General features: G+C 56.6%; 1 protein-coding gene across 1 annotated transcript in view; it reads right to left on the reverse strand.

Moving 5' to 3' along the window:
• Window positions 1-13,128, reverse strand: part of efcc1 (EF-hand and coiled-coil domain containing 1) — a 28,251-nt gene that overhangs the window by 6,225 nt on the left and 8,898 nt on the right. The window contains exons 3-4 of the mRNA XM_038308756.1: window positions 6,949-7,082; window positions 6,457-6,583 (exon numbers count right to left, since the gene is read on the reverse strand). Coding sequence (XP_038164684.1) covers window positions 6,457-6,583; window positions 6,949-7,082 — 261 coding nt within the window. The remainder of the gene's footprint in view (window positions 1-6,456; window positions 6,584-6,948; window positions 7,083-13,128) is intronic.

Here is a 13,128-nt window from a genome sequence, read left to right on the forward strand (position 1 = left end):
GAGGAGGTGACGCCCCTAGTGGAGGAGGTGCCGGCCCTAGTGGAGGAGGTGCCGGCCCTAGTGGAGGAGGTGCCGCCCCTAGTGGAGGAGGTGCCGGCCCTAGTGGAGGAGGTGACGCCCCTAGTGGAGGAGGTGCCGGCCCTAGTGGAGGAGGTGACGCCCCTAGTGGAGGAGGTGCCGGCCCTAGTGGAGGAGGTGCCGCCCCTAGTGGAGGAGGTGACGCCCCTAGTGGAGGAGGTGACGCCTCTAGTGGAGGAGGTGACGCCCCTAGTGGAGGAGGTGCCGGCCCTAGTGGAGGTGGTGACGCCCCTAGTGGAGGAGGTGACGCCCCTAGTGGAGGAGGTGACGCCCCTAGTGGAGGAGGTGCCGGCCCTAGTGGAGGTGGTGACGCCCCTAGTGGAGGAGGTGACGCCCCTAGTGGAGGAGGTGCCGCCCCTAGTGGAGGAGGTGACGCCCCTAGTGGAGGAGGTGACGCCCCTAGTGGAGGAGGTGCCGCCCCTAGTGGAGGAGGTGCCGGCCCTAGTGGAGGAGGTGACGCCCCTAGTGGAGGAGGTGACGCCCCTAGTGGAGGAGGTGACGCCCCTAGTGGAGGTGGTGACGCCCCTAGTGGAGGAGGTGACGCCCCTAGTGGAGGAGGTGCCGCCCCTAGTGGAGGAGGTGCCGCCCCTAGTGGAGGAGGTGACGCCCCTAGTGGAGGAGGTGACGCCCCTAGTGGAGGAGGTGCCGGCCCTAGTGGAGGTGGTGACGCCCCTAGTGGAGGAGGTGCCGCCCCTAGTGGAGGAGGTGACGCCCCTAGTGGAGGAGGTGACGCCCCTAGTGGAGGAGGTGACGCCCCTAGTGGAGGAGGTGCCGCCCCTAGTGGAGGAGGTGACGCCCCTAGTGGAGGAGGTGACGCCCCTAGTGGAGGAGGTGACGCCCCTAGTGGAGGAGGTGACGCCCCTAGTGGAGGAGGTGACGCCCCTAGTGGAGGAGGTGCCGGCCCTAGTGGAGGAGGTGCCGCCCCTAGTGGAGGAGGTGCCGCCCCTAGTGGAGGAGGTGACGCCCCTAGTGGAGGAGGTGCCGCCCCTAGTGGAGGAGGTGCCGCCCCTAGTGGAGGAGGTGCCGCCCCTAGTGGAGGAGGTGACGCCCCTAGTGGAGGAGGTGACGCCCCTAGTGGAGGAGGTGCCGGCCCCTAGTGGAGGAGGTGCCGCCCTAGTGGAGTGCCGCCCCTAGTGGAGGAGGTGCCGCCCCTAGTGGAGGAGGGTGCCGCCCCTAGTGGAGGAGGTGCCGCCCCTAGTGGAGGAGGTGCCGCCCCTAGTGGAGGAGGTGCCGCCCCTAGTGGAGGAGGTGCCGCCCTAGTGGAGGAGGTGCCGCCCCTAGTGGAGGAGGTGCCGCCCCTAGTGGAGGAGGTGCCGCCCCTAGTGGAGGAGGTGCCGGCCCTAGTGGAGGAGGTGCCGCCCCTAGTGGAGGAGGTGCCGCCCCTAGTGGAGGAGGTGACGCCCCTAGTGGAGGAGGTGACGCCCCTAGTGGAGGAGGTGCCGCCCCTAGTGGAGGAGGTGCCGCCCCTAGTGGAGGAGGTGCCGCCCCTAGTGGAGGAGGTGCCGGCCCCTAGTGGAGGAGGTGCCGCCCCTAGTGGAGGAGGTGCCGGCCCTAGTGGAGGAGGTGCCGCCCCTAGTGGAGGAGGTGCCGCCCCTAGTGGAGGAGGTGCCGCCCCTAGTGGAGGAGGTGCCGGCCCTAGTGGAGGAGGTGCCGCCCCTAGTGGAGGAGGTGCCGCCCCTAGTGGAGGAGGTGCCGGCCCTAGTGGAGGAGGTGCCGCCCCTAGTGGAGGAGGTGACGCCCCTAGTGGAGGAGGTGCCGCCCCTAGTGGAGGAGGTGCCGCCCCTAGTGGAGGAGGTGCCGCCCCTAGTGGAGGAGGTGCCGGCCCCTAGTGGAGGAGGTGCCGCCCCTAGTGGAGGAGGTGCCGGCCCTAGTGGAGGAGGTGCCGCCCCTAGTGGAGGAGGTGACGCCCCTAGTGGAGGAGGTGACGCCCCTAGTGGAGGAGGTGCCGCCCCTAGTGGAGGAGGTGCCGCCCCTAGTGGAGGAGGTGCCGCCCCTAGTGGAGGAGGTGCCGCCCCTAGTGGAGGAGGTGCCGCCCCTAGTGGAGGAGGTGCCGCCCCTAGTGGAGGAGGTGCCGGCCCCTAGTGGAGGAGGTTGACGCCCCTAGTGGAGGAGGTGCCGCCCCTAGTGGAGGAGGTGCCGCCCCTAGTGGAGGAGGTGCCGGCCCTAGTGGAGGAGGTGCCGCCCCTAGTGGAGGAGGTGACGCCCCTAGTGGAGGAGGTGCCGCCCCTAGTGGAGGAGGTGCCGCCCCTAGTGGAGGAGGTGCCGCCCCTAGTGGAGGAGGTGCCGGCCCTAGTGGAGGAGGTGCCGCCCCTAGTGGAGGAGGTGACGCCCCTAGTGGAGGAGGTGACGCCCCTAGTGGAGGAGGTGCCGGCCCTAGTGGAGGAGGTGCCGCCCCTAGTGGAGGACGTGCCGGCCCTAGTGGAGGAGGTGCCGCCCCTAGTGGAGGAGGTGCCGCCCCTAGTGGAGGTGGTGACGCCCCTAGTGGAGGAGGTGCCGGCCCTAGTGGAGGAGGTGCCGCCCCTAGTGGAGGAGGTGACGCCCCTAGTGGAGGAGGTGCCGGCCCTAGTGGAGGAGGTGCCGCCCCTAGTGGAGGACGTGCCGGCCCCTAGTGGAGGAGGTGCCGCCCCTAGTGGAGGAGGTGCCGCCCCTAGTGGAGGAGGTGACGCCCCTAGTGGAGGAGGTGCCGCCCCTAGTGGAGGAGGTGCCGCCCCTAGTGGAGGAGGTGCCGCCCCTAGTGGAGGAGGTGCCGGCCCTAATGGAGGAGGTGACGCCCCTAGTGGAGGAGGTGCCGCCCCTAGTGGAGGAGGTGCCGCCCCTAGTGGAGGAGGTGCCGGCCCTAGTGGTGGACGTGCCGGCCCTAGTGGAGGAGGTGACGCCCCTAGTGGAGGAGGTGACGCCCCTAGTGGAGGAGGTGCCGGCCCTAGTGGAGGAGGTGCCGCCCCTAGTGGAGGACGTGCCGGCCCTAGTGGAGGAGGTGCCGCACCTAGTGGACGAGGTGACGCCCCTAGTGGAGGAGGTGCCGGCCCTAGTGGAGGAGGTGCCGGCCCTAGTGGAGGAGGTGCCGCCCCTAGTGGAGGAGGTGCCGGCCCTAGTGGAGGAGGTGCCGCCCCTAGTGGAGGACGTGCCGGCCCTAGTGGAGGAGGTGCCGCACCTAGTGGACGAGGTGACGCCCCTAGTGGAGGAGGTGCCGCCCCTAGTGGAGGAGGTGCCGGCCCTAGTGGAGGAGGTGCCGCCCCTAGTGGAGGAGGTGCCGCCCCTAGTGGAGGAGGTGCCGGCCCTAGTGGAGGAGGTGCCGCCCCTAATGGAGGAGGTGCCGGCCCTAGTGGAGGAGGTGCCGGCCCTAGTGGAGGACCTGACGCTCCTAATGGAGGAGGTGACGCCCCTAATGGAGGAGGTGCCGCCCCTAGAGGAGGAGGTGCCGGCCCTAGTGGAGGAGGTGCCGGCCCTAGTGGAGGAGGTGCCGGCCCTAGTGGAGGAGGTGCCGCCCCTAGTGGAGGAGGTGCCGGCCCTAGTGGAGGAGGTGCCGCCCCTAATGGAGGACCTGACGCCCCTAATGGAGGAGGTGCCGCCCCTAGTGGAGGAGGTGCCGGCCCTAGTGGAGGAGGTGCCGCCCCTAATGGAGGAGGTGCCGGCCCTAGTGGAGGAGGTGCCGGCCCTAGTGGAGGACCTGACGCCCCTAATGGAGGAGGTGCCGCCCCTAGAGGAGGACGTGCCGGCCCTAGTGGAGGAGGTGCCGGCCCTAGTGGAGGAGGTGCCGGCCCTAGTGGAGGAGGTGCCGCCCCTAGTGGAGGAGGTGCCGGCCCTAGTGGAGGAGGTGCCGCCCCTAATGGAGGACCTGACGCCCCTAATGGAGGACCTGACGCCCCTAATGGAGGAGGTGCCGCCCCTAGTGGAGGAGGTGCCGGCCCTAGTGGAGGAGGTGCCGGCCCTAGTGGAGGACCTGACGCCCCTAATGGAGGAGGTGCCGCCCCTAGTGGAGGAGGTGCCGGCCCTAGTGGAGGAGGTGCCGCCCCCTAATGGAGGAGGTGCCGGCCCTAGTGGAGGAGGTGCCGGCCCTAGTGGAGGACCTGACGCCCCTAATGGAGGAGGTGACGCCCCTAGTGGAGGAGGTGACGCCCCTAGTGGAGGACGTGCCGGCCCTAGTGGAGGAGGTGCCGGCCCTAGTGGAGGAGGTGCCGGCCCTAGTGGAGGACGTGCTGCCCCTAGTGGAGTAAGTTCTGCCCCTAGTGGAGGACGTGCTGCCCCTAGTGGAGTAAGTTCTGCCCCTAGTGGAGGATGTGCTGCCCCTAGTGGAGTAAGTTCTGCCCCTAGTGGAGGATGTGCTGCCCCTAGTGGGAGTAAGTTCTGCCCCTAGTGGAGATGTGCTGCCCCTAGTGGAGTAAGTTCTGCCCCCTAGTGGAGGATGTGCTGCCCCCTAGTGGAGTAAGTTCTGCCCTAGTGGAGGATGTGCTGCCCCTAGTGGAGTAAGTTCTGCCCTAGTGGAGGATGTGCTAGCCCCTAGTGGAGTAAGTTCTGCCCCTAGTGGAGGACTGTGCTGACCCCTAGTGGAGTAAGTTCTGCCCCTAGTGGAGGAGTCGCTGCCCCTAGTGGAGTAAGTTCTGCCCCCTAGTGGAGTAAGTTCTGCCCTAGTGGAGTACGTTCTGCCCCTAGTGGAGGAAGTTCTGCCCCTAGTGGAGTAAGTTGCTGCCCCTAGTGGAGGAAGTGCTGCCCCTAGTGGAGTAAGTTCTGCCCCTAGTGGAGGACGTGCTGCCCTAGTGGAGTAAGTTCTGCCCCTAGTGGAGGCCGTGCTGCCCCTAGTGGAGTAAGTTCTGCCCCTAGTGGAGGACGTGCTGCCCCTAGTGGAGTAAGTTCTGCCCCTAGTGGAGGGACGTGCTGTCCCCTAGTGGAGTAAGTGCTGCACCTAAGTGGAGGACGTGCTGCCCCTAGTGGAGTAAGTTCTGCCCCTACTGGAGTAAGTTCTGCCCCTAGTGGAGGACGTGCTGCCCCTAGTGGAGTAAGTTCTGCCCCTAGTGGAGGATGTGCTGCCCCTAGTGGAGGAAGTTCTGTCCCTAGTGGAGGACGTGCCGGCCCTAGAGGAGTAAGTTCTGCCCCTAGTGGAGTAAGTTCTGCCCCTAGTGGAGTAAGTTCTGCCCCTAGTGGAGTAAGTTCTGCCCCTAGTGGAGTAAGTTCTGCCCCTAGTGGAGGATGTGCTGCCCCTAGTGGAGGACGTGCCGGCCCTAGAGGAGTAAGTTCTGCCCCTAGTGGAGTAAGTTCTGCCCCTAGTGGAGTAAGTTCTGCCCCTAGTGGAGGATGTGCTGCCCCTAGTGGAGGAAGTTCTGTCCCTAGTGGAGGATGTGCTGCCCCTAGTGGAGGACTTGCCGGCCCTAGAGGAGTAAGTTCTGCCCCTAGTGGAGTAAGTTCTGCCCCTGGTGGAGTAAGTTCTGCCCCTAGTGGAGGATGTGCTGCCCCTAGTGGAGTAAGTTCTGCCCCTAGTGGAGGATGTGCTGCCCCTAGTGGAGTAAGTTCTGCCCCTAGTGGAGGATGTGCTGCCCCTAGTGGAGTAAGTTCTGCCCCTAGTGGAGGATGTGCTGCCCCTAGTGGAGTAAGTTCTGCCCCTAGTGGAGGATGTGCTGCCCCTAGTGGAGGAAGTTCTGTCCCTAGTGGAGGAACTGCTGCTCCTAGTCGAGTTGTATCTTGGGGTCTTGTTCACGAATGAGGGGAAGATTGAGCGGGAGATCCTAGCCAGATCGGTGCGGCGTTTGCTGTGAAGCATGCGCTGTACTAGTCTGTTGTGGTGAAGAGAGAGCTGAGCCAAAAAGCAAAGCTCTTGATTTACCGGTCGATCTACGTTCCTACCGTCATCTATGGTCATGAGCTTTGGGTCATGACCGAAAGAACGAGATCCGAATCCAAGCGGCTGAAATTAGTTTTCTCCGTAGTGCATCTGGGCTCTCCCTTAGAGATAGGGAGAGGAGCTCAGTCATCCAGGGAGGACTCCGAGTAGAGCCGCTGCTCCTCCACATCGAGGGGAGCCAGTTGAGGTGGCTCGCGCATCTGATTAGGATGCCTCCTGGACGTCTCCCTGGTGAGGTGTTCCGGGCACGTCCCACTGGGAGGAGGCCCAGGGGGAGACCCAGACACTGGGAGTGCCTTGGGATTCCCCAGGAAGGGCTGGCCCAAGTGGCTGGGGAGAGGGACGTCTGGGGCTCCCTACTGAAGCTGCTACCCCCGCGACCCGACCCCGGATAAGAGTAAGAGTAAGAGTAAGAGGGAGGGAGGGAGGGAGGGAGGGAGGGAGGGAGGGATGGATGGGCTAAGGCCATGTGGGGGCCCTGGACAAAAGGTAAGGCTGTGTTGGGTCCTCAGACCTTGAACTGTGATGCTTTAGATGTGGTTTACCTTTCAGCACAGCCTGACAGCTGAGTCGGGCCCCTCTGCAGGAGCCTCTGCTGCTCTCCACTGCTCTTGTCCTCTTCCTCGTCTGAGGCTGCCTGGCCCTCCACCGACCGGAACAGCTGCTCCTCCACTGCATAGCAACACATACAGGACGTTAGTGGAAAATCAGCGAGAAGCATCTGAAGAGCAGAGAGCGTCCAGAGACGCGTGGTGGCTCAGATAACTGGATCCACCATCTTAGATCTGACGGAGCATTACGCAGTCATGCTAATCCATGACGACTGCTCCACTTCCACCATGACTCCTCCGAACATCACCGTCCACCAAACATTACTGCTTCCTTCACCCTCAAAATACGGAGACATTTTATTGAATTACTGGATGCAAAGTGCTGATGCTTCAATTTAAAAGGAATCAGATAAATGACATAATTGGAAATCTTTATTTCACTCAGCTTCAAAGATCAGAGGAAGCGTTAGAACAAAGATGGCTCACTCCTGTCAGCGGTTGTCAGAGCCTGGCCCGTCGGTGAACAGCGGTCCCGTTGGAGGTCCTGGCAGCATCTCCGGTTGCTAACGCACAGAGGCTGCTCTTCTCTGTGTGGAAGTGGGAGTTCAGACAGATGGGACCTGAGAGACATGATGTGAGAAGCCTTAGTGTTCTATGATTCCAGCAGAGGCTGCAGTCAGACAGAAAGATCTGCCTTCCCACTGCTGATCCTATATGAGCAGAAAGGAAGTTCTGACAGCCTCTAGTCAGTCTGATTCACTCAGTCAGTCTGATTCACTCATTCAGTCTGATTCACTCAGTCAGTCTGATTCACTCATTCAGTCTGATTCACTCAGTCAGTCTGATTCACTCATTCAGTCTGATTCACTCAGTCAGTCTGATTCACTCATTCAGTCTGATTCACTCAGTCAGTCTGATTCACTGAGACTGATTTACTAACTCAGTCAGATTCACTCAATCTGATTCAGTCACTCAAGATCATTCACTCAGTCAGTCTGATTCAGTCACTCTGTCTGATTCACTGTCAGTCTGATTCACTCAGTCAGATTCAGTCACTCAAGATCATTTACTCAGTCATCTGATTCACTCAGTCAGTCTGATTCAGTCACTCTGTCTGATTCACTGTCAGTCTGATTCACTCAGTCAGATTCAGTCACTCAAGATCATTTACTCAGTCAGTCTGATTCAATCAGTCAGTTTTATTCACTAAATCAGTCTGATTCACTCACTCACTCTGATCCAGAGTGAGTGACTGATTCACTCAGTCCTATTCATTTACTTAGTCTGATTCAATCAGTCTGATTCACTCAGTCCGATTGAGTCAGTCTGATTCACTCACTCAGTCCGATTGAGTCAGTCTGATTCACTCACTCAGTCCGATTGAGTCAGTCAGATTCACTCAGTCAGTCTGATTCATTTACTTAGTCGATTCAATCAGTCTGATTCACTCACTCAGTCTGATTCAGTCAGTCTGATTCACTCAGTCAGTCTGATTCATTTACTTAGTCTGACTCAATCAGTCTGATTCACTGAGTCAGTCAGATTCATTCAGTCTGAAGGTAAACAACAATGTTTTATTTTGCCTTTCAGCTGCTCACCTAACCCTAACCCTAACTCATCCAAGTTCCTTCACCAAAGCAATCCTCCAAAATAGGAATCCCACAGTGAGACCAGTTTCCCAGTATCTGTTGTTTACAGTTAGTGGGATGAACTGGTTTTGGTTTAGCTAATACAAGATTTTTTAGGTAATCTTTAAAAATAAAATCACAAAAAGAAATTTCCTCTGTGAAGGAGTTCAATGTTTAATTCCATGTTTAATTAGGATATTTACCCTCAATCATGGATAAAATAAGTATTTCTTTAGATGGTCGTTGAAGCTTCCTGACCTTCTGATATTTCTAAAAACCATTCCAAATAATTGGACTCCTTTGGTAGAGGTACGGATTGGACTGGGAAAGATAATACTTCCGATCGCTAGACCAGCGGTGTAAATATTCATGGTTCTTTTTAATTAGACTTAGACAGGTTTATTTTGTAATTTTGTATACGCGAGTGTATACAAAATGACATGTCTCCTCATCCCCTGCAGGAAGTCCAAGCGCTTCTGGGCCCTTTTGACCAGTGAGGTGGTGTTTCCAGTCCAGGTGAGGGTGTCTGTGGTGTGCACCCCCTGTTGACCACCTCTACAGCTGAGCTGTTGATGAGCAGTGGAGCGTGGTTAGGCCGCTTCTTCCTGAAGTCCACCATGATCTCCTTGGTCTTCTCCACCTTCAGGATCAGGCTGTTATCTCTGCACCACCAGCTGCTCCACCTCCTCTCTGTAGTCCAGGTCGTTGTCGTCTCTGATGAGGCCCACCACCGTGGTGTCATCTGCAAACTTCACCATGTGATCGGTGGTGAACCTGGGGACGCAGCCGTGTGTCATCAGGGTGAACGGCAGGGGGCTCAGGACGCAGCCCTGAGGGGAGGGGCTTAGACTGATAACATCAGAGGTCCGACCCGGACTGACTGAGGTCTGTTGGTGAGGAAGTCTGGCAGCCAATAGCAGAGGGGTGTATTGAATCCCAGCTGTTCCAGTTTGCCCATCAGATGCTGTGGGATGATGGTGCTGAAAGCTGAGCTGAAGTCCAGGAACAGCGTCCGCACCTGGGTGTTCTTCTCCTCCAGGTGTGCCAGGCTCAGGTGGAGAGCAGCAGAGATGGCGTCCTCAGTGGAGCGGTTCCATCCGTAGGCGAACTGGAACGGGTGGAATGTTGGCGGCAGACTGGAGACGATGTGTTCTTTAACCAGCCTTTGGAAGAGCTTCATCATGATGGGAGTCAGAGCGACAGGCCGCTAATCATGGAGGGAGGCGACCTGAGGCTTCTTTGGGACTGGAATAATGGAGGCAGACTGGAAGCATGCTGGCACTATGGATTTATCCAGCCAGGTGTTAAAGATGTCTGTGAGGACACCAGCCAGCTGATCTGCACACTCCTTATACACCTGCCCAGGTATGTTATCAGGCCCTGGGGCCTTCCTTGGATTGACTCTCCTCCGAGTTTTCCTCACTTCAGCTACGTCCAGGTTTAGTGTCTCCTCCCCCTGGTGTGGAACAGCTTTCACTGCTGGAGGCTGTTTAGGGGGGGGGGGGGGGGGGGGGGTGTTGTAGTCTGTGATCCGAATGCCTTTCCACATCCTCCTGGTGTTGCTGTCATCGTCGAAAAGATCCTGGATCTTCTGGCTGTGGTTCTTCTTCGCTGATCTGATGGCTTTAAGTTGGCACGCGTTGTTCTTAGTGCCTCTTTATCGCCAGACTTCAAAGCTGAGTTTGGTGCTTTCAGAGATGGGAAGTAACGAAGTACAAATACTTCGTTACTGTACTCAAGTAGATTTTTCTGATATTTTTACTTTACTTTACTACTTATTTTTATGGTGATTTTTTACTTCTACTCCTTACATTTTTACACAAATATCTGTACTTTCTACTCCTTACATTTTAAAAAATTGGCTCGTTACTTTAGTTTTGAATCATTTCAATGGAGTTACCGTTATTATTTTTCACGTCATCAATACCAAATTCAATCTAATTGGATGGGAATCTACGTTGCATTTGACGCACCACTACAAGATGAATCGACAGATTCAGCGGTATTCATTGGCGGAAAATCATTGCAGCTTGGTGGCGGTGGCGTTAGCATAGTAGCATGGACGACGAGATGATTGAAAATTAACACAACGGAGATCTAGTCCTATTGGCAGACATCCATTTAAAATGTAGGCAACGGCATGAAAAAAGTGGTTTCTACTTTTACTTTTATACTTTAAGTAAATTTACAAGCCTGTACTTTGTTACTTTTACTTGAGTAAAGAAGTTTAATCAGTACTTCCACTTTTACCAGAGTATTTTTAACACAAGTATCTGTACTTTTACTCAACTACGGAAAGTGAGTACTTTTGCCATCTCTGCGTGCTTTAGGGGATTTCAGAACCTCTCCATTTATCCAGGGAGGTCGGTTGGCCCGGGTGGTGATGTTCTTTTGATGCTGATGTCCTCAATGCATTTGTTGATGTAGGCTGACACAGTCATGGCATACTCATCAATATTCAATAAGTTTTAATATGTTGCTGCAGCCTTGAAGATGTTCCAGTCAGAGCATTCAAAACAGTCTTGGAGTGTCTCCATGGCACCCTCAGACCACACTCTGACCTCTTTAACTGTCAGTTTAGCCCTGATCAGCTGGGGCTTATATGCAGCGATAAGCATGACAGAGAGATGATCTGATGAACCAAGGCCCGGGGGGGGGGGGCTGCTCTGAATGCATCTTTGATGTTAGAGTAAACCAGGTCTACAGTGTTTTCACCCCGAGTTGCAAAGTTTACATGTTGGTAAAAATGAGGGAGAACAGTCTTCAAGTTAGCCTGGTTAAAATCCCCAGCAATGATGAAAACATTGGCTATGAAAACAGCCTCTACACCATTGGCGTACAAGTTCATTTTGTGTATTGATTGATCAACATCAACATGTAAGGATCCTTTCTAATCACCTCAATGGCCACCACAGACAGACCTGCTGATAACGCACACCCATCCAGCCAGAGGACATCTATCCATCTCTCTTTTTTTTCTCTCTTTACATGTTCCTCAGGCGTCCTTCACATGTTCCTCGGGCGTCCTTTACATGTTCCTCGGGCGTCCTTTACATGTTCTTCGGGCGTCCTTTACATGTTCCTCGGGCGTCCTTTACATGTTCCTCGGGCGTCCTTTACATGTTCCTCGGGCGTCCTTTACATGTTCCTCGGGCGTCCTTTACATGTTCCTCGGGCGTCCTTTACATGTTCCTCGGGCGTCCTTTACATGTTCCTCGGGCGTCCTTTACATGTTCCTCGGGCGTCCTTTGCATGTTCCTCGGGCGTCCTTTGCATGTTCCTCGGGCGTCCTTTGCATGTTCCTCGGGCGTCCTTTGCATGTTCCTCGGGCGTCCTTTGCATGTTCCTCAGGCGTCCTTTGCATGTTCCTCAGGCGTCCTTTGCATGTTCCTCAGGCGTCCTTTACATGTTCCCCAGGCGTCCTTCACATGTTCCTCAGGCGTCCTTTACATGTTCCTCAGGTGTCCTTCACATGTTCCTCAGGCGTCCTTCGCATGTTCCTCAGGCGTCCTTCGCATGTTCCTCAGGCGTCCTTTACATGTTCCTCAGGCGTCCTCCACATGTTCCACAGGCGTCCTTTACATGTTCCTCAGGCGTCCTTTACATGTTCCTCAGGCGTCCTCCACATGTTCCACAGGCGTCCTTTACATGTTCCTCAGGCGTCCTTCGCATGTTCCTTAGGCGTCCTTCGCATGTTCCTCAGGCGTCCTTCGCATGTTCCTCAGGCGTCCTTTACATGTTCCTCAGGCGTCCTCCACATGTTCCACAGGCGTCCTTTACATGTTCCTCGGGCATCCTTTACATGTTCCTCGGGCGTCCTTTGCATGTTCCTCAGGCGTCCTTCGCATGTTCCTCAGGCGTCCTTTACATGTTCCTCGTGCGTCCTTCACATGTTCCTCGGGCGTCCTTTAAATGTTCCTCGGGCGTCCTTCGCATGTTCCTCGGGCGTCCTTCGCATGTTCCTCAGGCGTCCTTCACATGTTCCTCGGGCGTCCTTTACATGTTCCTCGGGCGTCCTTCGCATGTTCCTCGGGCGTCCTTCGCATGTTCCTCGGGCGTCCTTCGCATGTTCCTCGGGCGTCCTTCGCACGTTCCTCAGGCGTCCTTTACATGTTCCTCAGGTGTCCTTCGCATGTTCCTCAGGCGTCCTTTACATGTTCCTCAGGTTTCCTTTACATGTTCCTCAGGCCTCCTTCGCATGTTCCTCAGGCGTCCTTTACATGTTCCTCAGGCGTCCTTTACATGTTCCTCAGGCGTCCTTTACATGTTCCTCAGGCGTCCTTTACATGTTCCTCAGGTGTCCTTTACATGTTCCTCAGGTGTCCTTTACATGTTCCTCAGGTGTCCTTTACATGTTCCTCAGGTGTCCTTTACATGTTCCTCAGGCGTCCTTTACATGTTCCTCAGGTGTCCTTTACATGTTCCTCAGGTGTCCTTTACATGTTCCTCAGGCGTCCTTTACATGTTCCTCAGGTGTCCTTTACATGTTCCTCAGGTGTCCTTTACATGTTCCTCAGGTGTCCTTTACATGTTACTCAGGTGTCCTTTACATGTTCCCCAGGCGTCCTTCACATGTTCCTCAGGCGTCCTTTACATGTTCCTCAGGTGTCCTTCGCATGTTCCTCAGGCGTCCTTTACATGTTCCTCAGGTGTCCTTCGCATGTTCCTCAGGCGTCCTTCGCATGTTCCTCAGGCGTCCTTCGCATGTTCCTCAGGCGTCCTTCGCATGTTCCTCAGGCGTCCTTCGCATGTTCCTCAGGCGTCCTTTACATGTTCCTCAGGCGTCCTTTACATGTTCCTCAGGCGTCCTTCACATGTTCCTCAGGCGTCCTTTACATGTTCCTCAGGCGTCCTTCACATGTTCCTCAGGCGTCCTTCACATGTTCCTCAGGCGTCCTTTACATGTTCCTCAGGCGTCCTTTACATGTTCCTCAGGCATCCTTCACATGTTCCTCAGGCGTCCTTTGCATGTTCCTCGGGCGTCCTTTACATGTTCCTCGGGCGTCCTTCACATGTTCCTCAGGCATCCTTCACATGT

The sequence above is a fragment of the Cyprinodon tularosa genome, unplaced genomic scaffold (genome assembly GCF_016077235.1).
Source record: "Cyprinodon tularosa strain WSP-4 unplaced genomic scaffold, ASM1607723v1 ctg647, whole genome shotgun sequence".
Taxonomy (NCBI): Eukaryota; Metazoa; Chordata; class Actinopteri; order Cyprinodontiformes; family Cyprinodontidae; genus Cyprinodon; species Cyprinodon tularosa.